The sequence below is a fragment of the Epargyreus clarus genome, unplaced genomic scaffold (genome assembly GCF_041222505.1).
Source record: "Epargyreus clarus isolate Ecla_fem2 unplaced genomic scaffold, WU_Ecla_fem_2.2 ptg000016l, whole genome shotgun sequence".
NCBI classification, from domain to species: domain Eukaryota; kingdom Metazoa; phylum Arthropoda; class Insecta; order Lepidoptera; family Hesperiidae; genus Epargyreus; species Epargyreus clarus.
Genome location: NW_027332224.1, coordinates 2,349,820 through 2,368,097, shown reverse-complemented (window position 1 = coordinate 2,368,097; position 18,278 = coordinate 2,349,820). Strand labels below are relative to the sequence as shown.

Genomic DNA, 18,278 nt, shown 5'->3' with positions numbered 1-18,278 from the left:
CAGTCTATTAGAGTCACAAGTTGCAAAACATTCACCATTAGGTACATGCAATAGGTTCCGGGTGTGATTCCTGATCAGATGGGATATCTAATTGCTTTAATTGCATTTCTGTTCAGGATGTAGGGTATTTGTATACATGGCACCCTTGATACAGGAAAAATATAGATCACATACCCTTGAGATTTTTTTTTATAAAACTCAGTTCAATAGTTCAATTATTTCCTTCGCCGTTTCAGCAAGTGATAATTAATTTCTAATACGCACATCATTTTGAAAAATCAGAGGTGATTGATATTTTAAACATCGGCCCCTCGATCGAGAGGCCGAGTTTCTTAACCACTAGGCTATCACTGCTTTTTTGCATTTATTTACCATAAAAACATGTGATAAGTATCTTGTAATATGTACATACTACCTGAGATTTCTTAAAAAATCTCAAATGTATGTATATCATACCAATATGCACTTGGCCAGAGCGGTGGACTGGCCTAATCCTCATTCAGAGATAAGACACTTGCCCAGCAATGGGAGAGTAATGTGACAATGATGATGTACATATCATCTAAAAGAGTTGGTCTAAGATTTCATGACATAAAATTGAGCTCTATAATGTTTATAATTAATGTATTCATCTCCCATACACACCACACTTCAAAATCCCTACCTTAAATTTCAAATAGCTTTGATGTTTACAAAATAGTTGTTATAAATGCCTTTTATCCACCTCTTTTGTGCAAGAGCAAAAAATCTTACAGGCACCTGTTAAATCTCTAACAATAGGCACAATTGAGTATTGTACTGTCATTTTGTGATAATAATTGTTGCAAATTTGGGCCCCAAAGGTCAGGGAAAATACATATGGCTGTTTCATATTGTATTGTTGGTATTTCTTTAATAAATTTTGCATTTATTGTTCAATAATATAATATTTTATTTATATTTTTGAAGTTATATTTCTTTTTGGGGTGCTGGGGAAAAATGATGAGTGATTTTTTACAAAACCAACATAAAATTTGTCTATGTTGTATTAAAATTAGCCAATTAAGATCACCTAACTTGGTGATAGACCTGTCAAAATTGGTCCTGCTGTTTCGCAAAACAAACAGACAAACAGTAAATTTCATTTACTTAAATTTGTACTTCTTTATTTTTATTTACTTTGATAAATAATATAGAAATAGATATTTCACCGCCTTGAAATTGGATTAAGTCACAAAAGGCTGATTTGTCAGCTATTTTTTTAATCCTTGACAAATAAAAACATTTTAAGAGAAAATTTACATAATAATAACTAATACATTGTAATTGGCTTAATAAATAAGTATTTCAAACAATTTAGGTACATTTTAGCACAGAGACATGGCAAAACTTGATTTATGCAACAATTTCAATTTTAAAAACTGGTTACACCTTCTTGTTACAATTATCTATCTATGTATTTTACTCATCTAATATTAACCTGTACATATATGTTTTTTTTATATATTTTGATTTCGTTCAACGCCATTTACCATTAAAATAAATAAAAAAAACTTTTTGACAAAAGTGTAGTTGGCTGATTTGCGAATTAAGGTATCAATATGCATAATATATTGTATTGTTTTATATATTATAAAATTATCATAGATGCGTCATGAGAAAAAGTCATAAGTCATGTACGTATATATGGGATCAAAGGACCGTTATCAGAGGTTTCATAATATGAAAACATACATCTGCTATCTTTGACCTCGCTTAACCTGTGTAAAATTTGACAGATGTGAGCGACCAAGTAAACAGGAAACTTTGCAGAAATAATATTTGGGGGTATTGCTAATGGGAAAATCCATAAAAATAAAATATTGTAAACATTGTCTTTTATCTGTATATGTATGTATGTATAGTGTATACAACAAATGAATGAAATGTCGGTTACAGATTAGTAATTTAGGCTTTTATTTTATAGTACAGATTTCTTTTTACAGTTTTCGTAAATGTAGTGTTCCAGAATATGTGTGTAACCCTAAATCTGTTCAGCCATTTTGCAAATTAGCCATTAGAATCACAAACATTTTTTTTTTCGATTTTGTACCCCTACATTTTGTACCTTTGACGACCCGCGTGGCGGAGCGGTCACCTTACCCGTGTATCACAGAGAATCCTAGTGTGGGGCTGCGAGTGTAGAAATTTTTTTCTTTGGTGTAGGCACATACTAGGCACATATAGGTATTGCAAAATCATTGCCCATGTACCAAATAAACGCAATTCCGACGTAATTATTGGCCTTCATAGGTTTCCACTTACAGCAATGTTAATGATCTTGAAATTTTACGTAAAACTACTTGCAAACTGAACTGCCCGTAGGTTAATTATAGACCTTGTTTGTGGTGCGGTTTTAGTATTTTCTACGAAATTGGATATACTGGGAAGCAGGAAAACCTCAAACACCATAACATAACATGGTGTAATAATACTTTATATATAGTATATTATTCTATGGGCGGTATGTATGGGGAACTGGCTTAGGGGCCTGGACCCCCTTCTTAACATTATCAATAAAAATAAATTCTTTAAATATGGCCACGTCGTTTTTGCTGTTAGAAACTATTTATTTACGGACAACCTTCATAGCATAGGCGAGAGAAAAAAATCGGAAGCGACACGTTCTTTTCGCAGATGTTTTTTTAATCTATGCTAATTATGCTACTCTTTTGAAATAAAAGCTTTTTCTGATGTCATAGTGTTGCAATTTACTAAAATCCAAAACGGGCGTTTTAAAATTTTAAACATTACCATTCCTAGTTACATTCTGAATGTAACACTAAATTACTGTAGATAACGATCTAAAAGCCGTCTACTCGCAGTATGTAGAAGTTTGTAGGTTTAATATGAAACAAAAACTTGACTTCTTAGAATTATAGCCTTTTTTTAGGGGGAGGGACCCCCTTCTGCCCGAGGGAGCAAAGAGACTCGCACGCACGCACGTGACTCTTACCAACTAAAACTCCTCGGCGTTTTTCTGGACGCTCGGTGCCGGGTCACGAGGAGTGTGAGCATTACATTCGCGACCCGGCAACGTCGGCTGGCACTAGTGTTAACGCCAGCCACGTCCCGAGATGATTAAAATTATAGACTAGCCTATTCCACAATTTAGACAAATCCACTAACACCTCATTTGTTAAAATTCGCCAAGCCGAGAGGCCGTGCCAAGGAATGAGAAATACATACGCTCGAAAAACCCATCGCAGTAAATTTGTACCCAAAATTTTTAAAATAACGTCTGGAAAGCGTCGTGCGTGATAATTACGCGAGCCCGATTCGCCCTTGGCTCGTTTTTTTTTAACTTCCGCCCAACCGGCAGGTGTGTGAAACCTTAATGATGACGCCTGCCGTGAGGTCGGCGACCTGTTTAACCTTGTATAATGTCGTTCAATTTTGTTTTAACTGCCGTATGATTTTGTAGTTTTGTATCGTGAAGAAAGGTGTTCGACCGGGTAGGTACCGCTGGTCAACTGGCATACGTATTTCTAGCATGCAGCTGTTGTGCTTTTCAGTGAAAGGGATGTGGATGCTGGCTGTCTTATAATGAATCGACTAGTCAAGATTAAGTTGACTAGATAGTCGAGACTAAGATTAGTCTTTAGGTGGAGCATCTGTGCTAGGCTTCAGGTATAACAAAGTTCTATACGGTGTAGGTCATAGATCTCCATGCTGTGGTATCTTACCATCAAGTGGTCGCTATTTTAATATTATTAATAAAACATATAAATAAAAAAGGGAATAATAAAGATTTTATCAGTAGTCTTTTGTAGTGAACAAAACATACATTTGTCTATTGTCGCTAATACTATCTCGTTTGTTCAGAATGATCTTTGAACTCACTTGTCTAGACAGACGAACAGAAAGACCTCTATACGGTCTAATATTGAGTCTTGGCTCTAATTAATATGGCTATACAACTCGCTGCTCTGCAAGAATAACCGCACAACTCAAAATTAAAAATAAATAATAGTTTAAAAAACACGCTTTTATTGCTTATCGAAGTAAAAACGAGAAAATATTTTTTTTTAATAAAATGTAAGTTATTAAAATAAAAAATCAATTCAGAGTAAAGAGCGTGGGGTGCTTGATATTTTAAATGTTACAATCATTCTATTGGCAATTATCTATGAGAGAATAGTCATGAACCGCAATAAAATGCATATGCAAAGATTCATTTACATACATACATATATAGATACAACCCAAGCCAATAAAAGCATGTTAAAAAGGAAATTTTCCAGGAAACTCGGTTTAAAATTGAACATTGTTCCATTTTTGTTTCGAGATATTTGTAATAAATAAAATTAAAATAATGAAATATATAGTTATAAGTAGTTATATATGTAACCAGAGTTAAGTACACATTATAATAGGAAATATTTTGGATTAAATTGTATCATTCACAGAAAAATGTATTTTGAGTTGTTTTATTTGTAAGTGGCGAAGTCTTTAGTTGCGTATTCGGCGACAGAAACCTTGTGGAAGCCTCCGCGGTTTGAAAATAGGGTGGTCACTTACCCGTGTCTCCCTCGACTAATGCGCTTTAGAGCTATAGAGGAGTTTCTCTCAGTTATAATGTTAATATTACTTGTACCCAGCATTAAAACAACTCGAGTCGAGCCAATAAACTTTATAAAAAAGTTTACTTCCTACATTTGTGAGCTCAAAACTCGCAAAGTAGAAAATGGATAGATGGCGAGTTGGTGCTACGCCCGTTATGAATACTCAATCCATTCAAATTATACGTACCCAAGATCGAAATATGAAAATTTCAAGTATGAAGTAGTGTCAAATGTCGATCGTTGGTAGGCCAAACGTGGGATAGATTGAATATTAATAACAGATGTTAACCAATTTACAATGTCATGCAACGTCGACCGCGGTCGGTTGGTGGATAGGTGACTACTGGTAGCAAAATAGTATGCGCGTTCCTGTACTTCGAATGTCATGATTTCCGAATTTAATAATTATTTTTAAACAATTTTATACTAAAACCTTATAGGTATAGAGTATCCGATCTGATAATTGTGACATTTCGAATTAAGAAAAGAAGAATAGTTGTCACTGTCAGTTTTTAAAAATGGAAGTTAGTGGGGCGGGAGAAAAATACATTAGATCAATGTTATTTTATGTTATCCTGATAATATTATGTTGTGTTGAAAATGTGGAAATAAAGCAAACCAAGAAAGGTTCATTAAAGAAATAAGTGATGATGGAATTAAGATGGTGTCAAATATATGTAATAGTACAACCTGATGTGATCATTGAATAAATATGTACTACATAAAGGTTGTTTTTATTACACGAAGAGGGCTTAGTTAAGTTAATAAATTCTTAAAACTCAACGGGCGGTTTGAAACATGATCACTAATTTGTCGATTTATCGAGTTTGCCTTTAAATTGTTAGTTAAATATTAATGTACAATACACGAAATTGTTTCGTACAATAGCATTAATCACTAAACATTGATAACAGCTGTTTGCGTGCTCCAAACAATGAGTCATGTCTTTCAGAAGTCATTAAAAAGAAATAATTCGATATTGTGAGCGACCGTGTATGATTCATGCGGCGTTCAATTGAATGTCTTGGTATTTTCCTTGTACTACTGCATCCTGTACCCTTACCAGGAGTTTTTACGTTTCGACAAATACGACTATTTTGGTATTTGTTTACGTATTGGCCCATACGATTTTCTAGTTCGGACACAATCCGCTAGGGGCGCTGATTGGAATGTATGTATGGGCAAATACGTAAAACAATACCAAAACACTCATATTTGTCCAAAAGGAAAAAACTCCTGGTAAGGGTACTGATTATATGAGACTTTTTTTTATAAACTTGAAGTGCCAAATGTGCATGCAGTCCACCTGATGATACTGTCACCGTCATATTGACGATGTAGTAGCAATAACTCGTATCTAATTTTTTTTACGAAAAAGCGATTTTTGCATATTTGGACTTAAATGACCTATCACAGATTGTCCTTAACACACCAGGTCCTTAGGTTCAAAATGGAGCAAAATATTAAAGTGTGGCAATACGTTCTGTCTTTTTAAAGCAGCGTTTCTTCTTATGTAAAGTAGTATTTTTTGAGTTACAAGTTATTGTTAGAGATATAGTCTTTTTTTTTGCGTCCAGACAATAAAAAGGCTATCCTGGGAACACGGAGGGGGTGAATGCTCATGCAGTTACACCAACGTCGCGACTGTTGCGTGGGACTCATTCTTAAGGGATGCATCACCCACTAAACACTTACTGGCTTCAGTGCTAGGGGACTCCAAGCCTCTATCAGATGGCGACCTCTTAGTGGGGAAAAAGATGTGAATCGTATAGTCTGGAACCAACTCCATGAATAAGGGTTCTAAAGTCGACTTCTTTCTCTCTTAATATGCGTTGCTATTCTTGGAGACTAAGGTAGCGTATGTACGTCGGCCTGCATCCACAACATTCCACGGAAATGCAGAACTACTTCATGCAAGTAATAGATGTAGCGGTGGTACCTTCCCAGTTGAACTTCCTTAGTTCTACCATCTTTTGTTTTTATTATTTATACATTAATACTAAAAAAAAAACATCTGAAATGTCTGAAATGCATATGAAAACATGGCTTGTACAAAACAATTTTGTTTTTATCAGTCTGTAGGTTTGTAGCCGTTAATTTTGAAATGTCTAGGCCAATTTTGACGAGGTTCACGGATAGTTAATTGGGGTAACTTGGCTACTTAAATTTGGGGACTTCTAAAGGACAGTAATTTTTTTTCCATAAGTGTTTTAAAACCTGTTCTATATGTTATTTTTGTCCTTTTTTATTATTAGGTTAATATTGTAAATAAATATGTACTTCAACTTCTTATAATAAATAAATAATTAAATTTAAAGAAAGGAACGAGGGTTCCATGCAAAAAATTAATACCCATGAAATTCTAAGTACCTACACTTTTAAAAGCGAGTGAAACCACAGGGTGCAACTAGTTTATGTATAAAGTATGTCCAATAAATAAATATAAGGAAAATAATGAAACAAATCATTGCAGACATTAATTTATTGCAAAAATGTGAATATTCATGTACCTGTTACACTCATGAATAAATAATATAAGTATTAATGTGCATGCGATCTTAGTAATAAACACATATCGTGACTCACTGTTTATTACTATTCTGTGATGATAACAATTATTCAATTTATAATTAAATTTGTTTTGGGCCGTTTGAGAAAAAATATTTTTTTCATTGATTTTTACATAAACGACACGCGATAAAAATTAAAACCAAAAATTGGCTAGTAAATATTACAAGATTTTGAGAATAAAATTTTTTTTTAACTATAATATTCTGTTTTGTATAATTTTGTACTGAACATTTTGTAGTCTTTTTTTTTGTTTTCTAATAGTTTTACAGTTACTTAGTATTTTTGCATTTGTAATTATTATTTCAAATCAAATCAATTTTCTTTTTTTTATAAGTATAGTTTAATAACTAAGAGCCATGCTAAAATCGCACAAATAAATCGTTTATCCTGATGCCTGATGATGTTGATGAAGATAATGGGATAATATCATGAAATTCGTGTATTGTCATCAGTTCTTAGTAATAGTTCAAAATTCTAAATTAATCGGACCATACAAGGTGGGTAAAAATCGAGTTCAAATATTCCGTTACATACATACATACAGGTCAAGGTAATAAAAGCGTGGTAAAAATAGGTTGTTTACAGAGCACTTTTTGAATGTCAATATGTGTACCACCACTTCACAAGGTGTTACATTATGGAGAAGATATTTTAATATGAATTACGGACACTTGAAACATATCAGAAAAGCTACATTTTATCAAGGACACTGATGGTATAAAGTATGAATGTGTATAAGTAGTATATAATACCTATTGCAACATATTTCATATTATTTTTGCATTCAAAAATATCTTGACACTTCAAAACTGTGTTTATGCACTCCGAAGAAGATTTTTCACATGCGTTTTTTGTAAAATTTTCAGTAAGAACTTCTGATATACCTAATGTTCGTTTTCGAATTTAATTTATATAAATTTACTTTATTTTTATTTATAAACTTACTAGTAGTATATAGAATAACATGAAATAAGAATAATATAATAATAGGCAATAAGTTTCTATAAATAGAGCATGAATCCAAATTTTGGTGATATTTCCTTAACCGCACAACAACAGATCACAACTATGCATCAACACGGCGATAGTGTACATGCATCGTTTCTACGCGTTCCATTCGTTCACACAGTTCCACAGGAACGCGATAGCCGCTGCTGCGCTCTTCCTCGCCGCAAAGGTGGGTTTTTATAACATTTATCCAACTGTTATTGGCCACTGTCATATGGATTATATAGGAATAGCAGACGAGCGTGCAGTCCACCTGATGGTAAGTGGCTACTGCCGCCCATGGACATCTGTAATCAACCCCAGATAGGTTTAGATATTTCAACCTGAGGTCGGCTACAGATGCGCCGCTACCCCTGAGGACTAAGCTGGAATGCCTCGTAAATGTCTGTCTCCCTTACCACACCCTTCAAACCGGAACACAGCAACGCCTAACACTGCTGTTATTAGGTAGAAATAGGTGTGGTGGTGGTGCCGCCGGAGTCGAACCACAAAGGGTTCTACCACCTTCGATACATGTAATCAAACCCAGATAAGATGAGTCTTACTCGAGGTAGTGTCAGCAGTTCTTAACTCTGTTTTATTATATTGGACATCTGTAACTAATCCCAGATAAGAGTCCTTTCTGATGTCGGCCACAAATGCATGGTTACCCATGAGGACCAAGTAGGAATGCCTCAGATATGTATTCCTTACTACATCCTTCATACCGGAACACAGCACCATTTAGCGTTGTTGTGTAAGAGTGATTTTTTACTTGCTCATGAACCACTTGTGGTTTGTTTGATCAATATTTGGTTAATGGTTAATTGTAATTTGGACACTAGTTATCCAAAATTAAATAAACACTAGGTACAAAAAATACTTAAGGAATTATCATAGACTAATAGATAAATAGGATCTTTTATATTGATATTAAAACCGATTACCTACTGCGAAAATATGAAATGAAATATATTTATTTTGCATAGGCGTGCGGAGGCACTTACAAGTTGACAGTTACATTTTTTTTTACAATTCTACCAGATGGGAACTTAAAAAATAATTGTTTTAAAGTTTATTTTTTTACAAATTTCAGGTAGAGGAACAACCCCGAAAATTAGAATATGTAATAAAAGTGGCACACGTCTGCCTCCACAGAGGTGAGGGTGTCACCGCACTCACGTCGGAACACTATCAAGAACAGGTATGTTATACTTACTAGCAGAACTTTACTCTTCACGGTTTTGGTGTTTCGGTACTCCTTTCTCTGTTGGGAAGTACTTATATTACATACCTCAGTAGATACTCCTATAGAATAATAATAATTATCATAGTTTAATTCAGACAATATAAACAAAGATACAAAAGTATAATTGAATACAATGACTTTTGGATTTTTAAAATCGGTTTTTTAAGCTGAGGAAATAGATATAAGGAGTATGTCTATAATTTTTAAAATACAACATAGGCAATACAGTTAATTAATGATATAAGTATCATTTTTTATGGTATACGAAGGCCATCTGATGTTGAGTGGCTACTGCCACCATGTATATCTGTAATCAACCTCTGATAAGGTAGATTCCTACCTGTGGAGAATCAATGATGCTAGATGAAGATGATGATGATTCTCTTTGCAACCCCATTAATTCAAAACACAATAGTGCTTAATACTGCTATTATTAAACAAATATAGGGTTGGCGGTTGTGCATCAAAGTTCTTGCTGACGGAGCCTTATGGCGGACACTTATAAACCTTTTCAAGTCGCATCTATCAATTCGTGTCTTTTATAATATTCAATTATTCATACAATTTCTAAAGAACTCCGCTATCTGTAGTGCCTTATCAAGATAATGATGTATTTGATAGCACCTCAATTGTTTGATAGTGTTGAGGTTACCGTGAGCTATCTAATCTCGTGCTGGTAGTCTTATTAAGGTTATCTCAATATCATCCTAAATTACGAATTGAAAAGACTTTATAATATAGGAGTAGCAGACGAGCATGCATGCACCTGATGGTAAGTGCGTGCTGCCGCCCGTGGACACCTGTAATCAACCCCAGATAGGATTAGATATTCCTATCCCAAACTGAGGTCGGCCACAGATGCCCCGCCGCTACCCCTGACAAAGCTGGACTAAGCTGGAACGCCTCGAAAAAGTATGTCTTCCTTACCACACCCTTCAAATTAGGACACAGCAATGCTAAACACAGTTATTATGAGGCAGTGGTGCCGTCGGAGTCGAACCATAAAGGCTTCTACCACCTTCAACCTTTTCTTTTTCAATGTGGGTTCTTTTATCAATATTTTGAAAAAATGATCCAAATTGAAGTTCGTCTGTTCTTCCGAAGTCAACTTTCTTTTCAAAGCGGCTAAATAAAAAAAAACTCATAACACAAATCTTGTCAATTTACAAATTGCAGCTTTAGTTAAGGTTGCTGTTTTTTTAACGACTGGCTTTCTTAGTGATTCGTGATGTGATCTAGAATTTAACAACAAAGAGCGAAAGAGAGGCACGTATATGTAGGTATGAGGAGTGAAATGGAGGGCAAGCGAAAGAGATAGAAATTCATATCACAATCAGGTTGCGTTAGTTGATAGACATCTCTTATAAAGCGTATACTATATGCTTTCTTTTCCTCTCTAAATGTAAATAACTTATCACTGCATTTATTACTAAAATTAACAATAAAAATTTTTGTTCCAGGCGCAGGACCTTGTATTCAACGAGAACGTACTGCTTCAAACATTAGGTTTCGATGTAGCGATCGACCACCCGCACACTCACGTCGTACGGACCTGTCACCTTGTTAAAGGTGAGGCGCGTCCGTATGGCTAATACGCAGTTGCGTGTAGGCGGTCGCGTGGTGGCCACGAGGCGGGATACGATATGAACGCGCGCGAACGAACGATTCGCGCTACGGCGGGAGTGTGGGACGGTCACGTTTTGGGTTTTGGTGGTTGTTGAAAAAAAATTTTTTTTTGATTTATTTTTTTGGTTTAAATTTAAAAATTAATTAGTTTTGTTCGATGCGATGCGTTTGACTGTCATTTTGATTGCGATAAATTTAATTAAATAATAATTAAAACATGGTATTGTGTAATATTTACGCGGGATTGACAGGAAAATATTTTTTTTGTAGAAAATTATGTCATTAAAAAATAAAGAAAGCAGCATATCTTTGATTGTATTTAATTTATTTTTGTTTAACCCTTTAACCTTTTTATTAAACTAAAAAAAATACTCTATTAAATTCAGTCTATTAAAAACATTTTTTTTATTGTTTTTTATTGATTACACTTTTATTTTAAAAACCTAAATTGATTATACATTATTTTAGTTATTTTGTTCGCTTATTATAAAAAAGAAAACAGAAAACACCCAACTTTAATAAACTTTATACAATATTTTAATTTATTGTTTAAATACTTTAAAATATAATAGATACCTTATATCTTTCTAGTATTTTAATTAAATTAAAAATACTTCAATCGTCATTAAAATTAATATTAAATATATACAATATGACAGTCAAACGCATTACCAAAACGACACCAAACCGTTATTATATATATAAAAAAAACGTACCGTCCGTCCATACAAACCGGATGACAACAGCCAAGTATGAAATTATCTCGACCGACTGAGGTATGTTAATTTACGTATAACTGTATGATTGTGTGTCATTGTCATACCCCCACCATCACACCCGGTAGTATAAATTTAATACTTGTTGAAATAATACGCTTTTTTAATATTTTATTTTCTTTTTGAGGGTAGAATGATATTTGTGTAAATTTTTGTGGGTAGATCGTGATTTTACAGTTTGCAGATTGCAGTATTAATTACTTAGAATTAAATATGTTGAAGAAATTTAAGAAATTTTATTAAAAAAATAAATTTTGTTATAAAAAATAATAGTCGTGAAATATTTTTTTAGCGATTTTGTTTTATTAAGAAATTTTTGAATTTTAAGTATTTTTAGGTTTAGTTAAGAACAGTTTGGGATATCTGTGGAATATTTGAATAGGAAATGCACGCTTATCATTTGCGAATGTTTTTATTCTGTTTTTGTATATTTTTTAGTATAAAATACTAAAGGAATCATCACAATCCTTACTTCACCTTTCCGAAATAACTTTAATGGGAGAGGGTAACCCCCTCTCCCATTAAAATTTCTGTCAAAAATGAAAAATATAGTAATGGGCATGATGACAAATTTTGAACTCCCCTTCTATAATATAGGTACATGTCTACTGATTCCAGAAATCGTATCGTATCGTAAAAAAATTGAAATAAGCGCGCGCGAAAACGCTCACGGGTGTCATGGCGTCCGTGGGTGACGTCACGCTTCGATATCCCATAGAAAAGTTCAAGCAATACGATGACACGCCAAAAAAATGTCGTCGTTTCGCCCCGATTAGCGTTTTAGACAAGACGGCCGACTGCAGTATTTTATACTTTTATTTTATTAAAAATATAATGAATCCTAAAGTTTTTATTAAAACTGGGCTATTTATGAGAATGCTTTCAACATATTGTTTTTAAGTAATTCATTTATTCCTCGATTTTTTAATACTGTCATCATGCCCATTATGTATGAAGAATACATAATAATGGAAACGCCCTTTTTGAATATGTTGTATGCAACACGACGGGAATTTGTACTTCATAGCAAATAGCACAAGTAAAAAAATATTTATGTAAAAAAAATGAAACTATGTCACTTACTAAACTCAAAAAATAATAATTTAACTATTCATTTTTTCCGAAACCAATTTTTCTGAAAAAAAATTGTAAGAAACTTGTTGAAACTTAAAAGTATATTATAATGCAACTAAAGTTATAGATTATTATTTTTGTATAGGTATAGCTTAGAATGTATTTTTTTATTATTTAAGCAAAATATATAAAATATAAATAAAAAACCTGATCCTTTAAACGTAGATTTGCACATTACAAATAAAATAACGCCCCATTTATCTACAGACATTGAACGTGTCGTGTCAGACAGAATCTAATAAAAAAGAGAAATATGTAAATACAGTAAAACCCGTTTAAGACGATTTCACAGGGAACCAACCAAAAACGCTTCTTAAGCGAGAAAACGTATTAAGCGGGATAAGACAAAACTATAAGATCTTCAATGGATTGTATTTCGTAGGGTGCCATACAAAATACCTACAAAATACCACGTTGTCATCAATAGAAGAATATTCAGGAAAACCCTGCAATATCACGTGTTGTTCTTCTTCCACCATGACGTCAACCCCTTTATTCCTGAAACCTGCTTTCTTGAAACAATTTTGAATGGTTTCAAGCATAATTGCTTCCCATGCCGCGGCAATGCTTAAAATCGCATCATGCACGGTCAAGGGTCGTTTGCTATCAGGGCGTTCCACTTCTTGAAGATAAAAATAAGTCTTGTCCTGTTACCTTGTTTAAGGACCTTTTTGATTCCCTGATCCATCGGTTGTGATTTGCTTGTGCGCACAGTTACGAATTAGGCGTATTAAACGGGATGTCGAAGCGTATTAAGCGTTAAGAAATGTATGAAAACATGTCTCAAAATGCAGGGACTAGCGGAAAATGGCGTATTATGCGAGAAATCGTATTAAGCGTGATCGTCTTAAGCGGGTTCTACTGTACGTTTTAACAAATAATATTTAATAGTTGTAACACATTATATTGAAAAAAAAAAAATATTGGACACGTGCTAAGGATGGCGATTCCTTCCGAAAAAGATTGATTCTTAAATCGATTCTCCAAAAATCGATCATCGATCAATTCAGGGGCGAAGGTAGTGAAACAATAACGATCGTCAGGACCAAATCATTGAAATACGTATCTGTTAGCAACAAATGTCTATAACACATTTGTTGATATTTAATCAACATTAAAAAATCGGTTTTGTAGGATATTTTCGGGGATTATTTTTGGTCTGGAAATGAGTTCTTCTAGCTGGACCAAATCTTTGATCAAATATCGGTGTTGCTAGTAAATTGGATGAAGTCATCCATGATGATCAAATGTACATTGGACAAAGATATTTCAAGTGGAATGCCATCTTAGCGATGTCTGTAGATAAAACGCACCGTTAGCAATCATCAAGCACCTACCTCATTCGATATACAACAACAACAAACCAGTGTCTCTCTACCGTAACATTTGCTTCCAGCGTCGAAGGACCTCGCCCAAACGTCTTACTTCATGGCGTCGAACAGTTTGCACTTGACCACGATGTGCTTGCAGTACCGGCCGACCGTCGTCGCGTGTTTCTGTATACACTTGGCGTCTAAATGGAGCAACTGGGCGGTGAGTATGCGAAATTGCGAAGATGTTATGTGAGTAAGGTAGAATTGCCTCGTCTGTGATGAGTATTTTTTTTTCCAAAGTAATGGTTCCTTTGCGAAAATTACGTCACCAACGTCGTCTTCATTATCACTCAACATCATCATTATAATCAACGTCATCATTATAATCAACGTCATCATTATAATCAACATCATCATTGTCACTCATCATCACCGTAATCATATTTGACAACAATATCCATTTCTGTATAGTCCGCGCCAAACTTCTAGTCCGCTCTGAAGTTGTTGCGCGCAGGTTTAGTTAGCATATACTCCGTAACGTGCGGGTACACTAACGCAGCGATGTCCCCGTGGGCTAGAGGGTGCGGGGTTTCCCGCGCTGTCTTCGTCCCGCTGATATCTATAATTTGCTATTGCGACGCGACTCATTTCTATATTCGGAGTGGATTAGCAGTTTGGCGCTGACTCTACCAAGGCTGGATTCTCTACATTCAGATTAACAAGTCTGACGAAATTCTAAAGCGTAATAGAAAATAATCTTGAATGATCTGAGTAGTAGTAATATCTTTAGATAAGATTTTTTAAAACAAAATTATCCTCCACAGATCGCACAGTCGCACGAGGGCCGGCAATGGTTCACGTACGTGGACCGCAGCGTCACCTCGGAGCTGTTGAAGCAGCTCACCGCGGAGTTCCTTCACATCTTCGACAAGTGTCCGTCGCGGCTCAAGCGCAAGATGATGACCATGTCCAATAACAGTGAGTCTTCCGTATCTGTTTCTCTTTCTCCCACGGTGGAGTTACGTATCATGTCGGTAAATAGGGGCAACATTTCCTGTCATATATAGTTTAATAAATAATCGTTTTTTTTCAGGCGGTGGGTCCCCACATTCGGGAGTCCACCCTTCGAGTTCTTCGGCGGCGCCGGGCTCGTCCTACGACAAGAAGCATGCACCCAACGAAGAGTTTGACAAGACCTTTGATAAAGGTATTGTATTAATACTGTGTATTTAAGTCTATGTTTATATTCGGTACTTACGATGATTTTTGTCAGAATCAGTCATTTTCTTTACACTTGGGACTCATATTGAGTGACTTATTAGTAATTAATGTCGCGGTAAAAGGTAAAGGTTAATAAAAATCGGTAAAACCGGTCAGGATATTCCATGCCACCAAACAATATATATATTTTTATTTATTTACCAATTTTAAAAGGTCTATTTTTTCTTCGGTTCACCATAATTTTAATTCCAACAGAATACGAACGGGAGAGGCGTCGCCAACCCGTCCCCGGCGGCTACGTGCCGGCGACCGCGCCGCCGGCGCCCGCCGCGCCGCAGCCGCAGAAGATCGACTACAACCTGTACCGCGAGAAGCGCGAGCGCGAGGAGCGGGAGCGGCGCGAGGAGCGCGAGCGGCGGCAGGCGCTGCAGCCGCCCGCCGCGCGCCCCGCGCCGCCCGCCGCGCGCCCCGCGCCGCCGCACCACCGCGCCGCGCCGCACCACAAGCCGCACCACGCCTGGCCGCACCAGAAGCCGCCGCACCACAAGCCGCCGCACGACCACCGCCACCACCGCCCGCCGCCCGCGCCCGGCGCCGCGCCCGCCGCCGCGCCGCCCGCCCCTGCGCCCTCTCCCGCGCCCGCCCCTGCTGCGGCGCCCGCCCCCGCCCCGCCCGAGGCGCCGCGCACGCGCCCGCCCTCGCTCTTCTCGCCCGAGAACGCGACAACGCCCACGGCGGCGGCTGCGGCGGCTCCCCGCCGGCCTCAACCCCCGCCGCCCCGCCCACAACCCCGTGCGACGGAAGTCCGGCCAGAAGCGAGACCCCCGCCCGCGTCAATCCCGCAACCGATCCCCCAGGTCGCGCAGGAACCGAGGCCGGTCAGCCCGCACAAGAAGAGGCCGGATCCGTCCGCGGCGGTCCGGGAAATGCAACCCCCCGCCATTCTATCACCGTTCTCGTCCCCGAAGGAGCAATCGAAACCGAGGCAGAGGTTGAGTAGCGCCAACTCGGAACCGGAACTGGTCCCCGTCGTCAAGAAGTTGGACGAGACGCCCGGGTACGAGAACGTAATAAGGGACTCCCAGCGCGGCACCGCGATTAAGACGCGGCCGCAGGAGCAGAGGAAGGCGGAGCCGCCGAGGGCGATGAACGGCATCGAGACCGACCCGACTTTAGTGTCCAATTTACTAAAGGAGAGTCTGGCGAAACCGGCGCCGATCACGGTCGCCACCGAGAAGAAATCTCCCATCGAGGTCGTGAGAGAACCGGTGATGGAGCCGCCGCAGCAACCGCCGCCCCAACCGGAGCCGGTCGCACCCCAACCGGTGAAAACCGAGGACGAACCCGACCACAAACATAAAAAGGAGAAGAAGAAAAAAGACAAACACAAACACAAGGACCGCGACAAGTCGAAGGAGGAGCGAAAGAAGCACAAGAAGGACAAAGACAGGAAGAAGGAGGAGCCGCCGCCGTTCCAGCCGCCGGTGGAGCCTCCGCACACGGACGGCTCGCTGCGGATAACTATCCCCCGGGACCCCGGCCTCAAGATCAAGATCCCGAAGGAGAGGCTAGCGGCGCCCCCGCCCCCGCCCCAGCCGGGCCTCAAGATCAAAATCCCGAAGGAGGTGTTGGAGACGTCGCGCAAGCGGCCCGCGGGCGGGGAACCCGGGCAAGGCGCCCCCCACAAGGTGCCCCGGCAGAACGGAGCTCCACACCACAAGGTAGGCAATTGGAATGTACCACCCCCTTACAGCCAACCGCCGCCGTTCTACATGATGCCCCCGCCGCCGTACTTCTACAGGATGGGGATGGAGGGGTTCTACTACGGTGCGCCGATGTACCCCCCGCCGCAACCCCAACCGCAACCCCCGCTGCCGGCGATGCCGCCCCCGCCGGTACCTCCGCCGCCGCCTGAATAGCAATGTTGAGGGAACAGAGGGGAAGTAGGAAAGTGTACTGTAGCAGGGGTTGGAAACATTTTTTGGTGTTAACAAAGGGTACGGGTTGTTAACATTTTCGATTCTGACTGATGACGAAATTATTGTATTTGTTTAGCAGTGGTTGTAAACATTTTTGGCATAGACAAAATATATTACAATAGTATAGAATGTACAGTGATTCTAAACAATTTTACAGCTGATATTCTTTACTTAAGAAATCATAGATTAACCTTTTTAGTACACTTTTTTTCTTTTGTGTTATATATACATCTTCTACAAAAAAATATGCGTATTTTGCGAAATTATCTCTCTAAGTAAACCGCTCTAGAATTACAATTTTAAGTCACTTTCCTACTTTCTCAATTGTAAAAATCTAGATATAAGGTCCATGTTGATTTGACATATTTTTTTATTTATTGAAATTTCTATTTTTGGAAATCAGAGTACTGACTCGGGAACGTATTTTCGGTTGAAAATCGAAAATTCTTATTAAGACTTGTAGTTTTTAAGTATTAAAATTTAATTATATGTAATTAGTTATTTAGTTGTTATGTGCGCTTTTTTCAAAGGAAGATGACACTTAAAAAAAAGTTTTTTTAAATTTTGAATTTTTTTTTAGTTTTGGCAATTATCACTTTAGCCTAGTGGTTAAGAAATCGGCCTCTCGATCGAGGGGTCCGAGGTTCAAATCCTAGGCACGCACCTCTGATTTACAAAATTATGTGCGTATTAGATTAGAAATTAATTATCACTTGCTTAAACGGTGAAGGAAAACATCGTGAGGAAACCTACATACCTGAGAGATATATAAAAAAAAAAACTCAAAGGTATGTGAAGTCTACCAATACGCACTTGTCCAGCGCGGTGGACTATGGTCT

At 37.7% G+C, this 18,278-nt stretch overlaps 1 protein-coding gene across 2 annotated transcripts in view; it reads left to right on the top strand.

Annotated features, from left to right (window-relative positions):
- Positions 1-18,278, top strand: part of CycT (Cyclin T) — a 33,899-nt gene that overhangs the window by 2,816 nt on the left and 12,805 nt on the right. Inside the window, exons 3-9 of one of the 2 annotated variants that reach the window (XM_073081395.1) lie at positions 8,214-8,331; positions 9,238-9,345; positions 10,851-10,959; positions 14,323-14,459; positions 15,064-15,217; positions 15,333-15,446; positions 15,716-17,181. In XM_073081395.1, coding sequence (XP_072937496.1) covers positions 8,214-8,331; positions 9,238-9,345; positions 10,851-10,959; positions 14,323-14,459; positions 15,064-15,217; positions 15,333-15,446; positions 15,716-17,181 — 2,206 coding nt within the window. Of the gene's footprint in view, positions 1-8,213; positions 8,332-9,237; positions 9,346-10,850; positions 10,960-14,322; positions 14,460-15,063; positions 15,218-15,332; positions 15,447-15,715; positions 17,983-18,278 lie in introns of those variants that run through there. The other variant, XM_073081394.1, reaches the window with a different exon arrangement.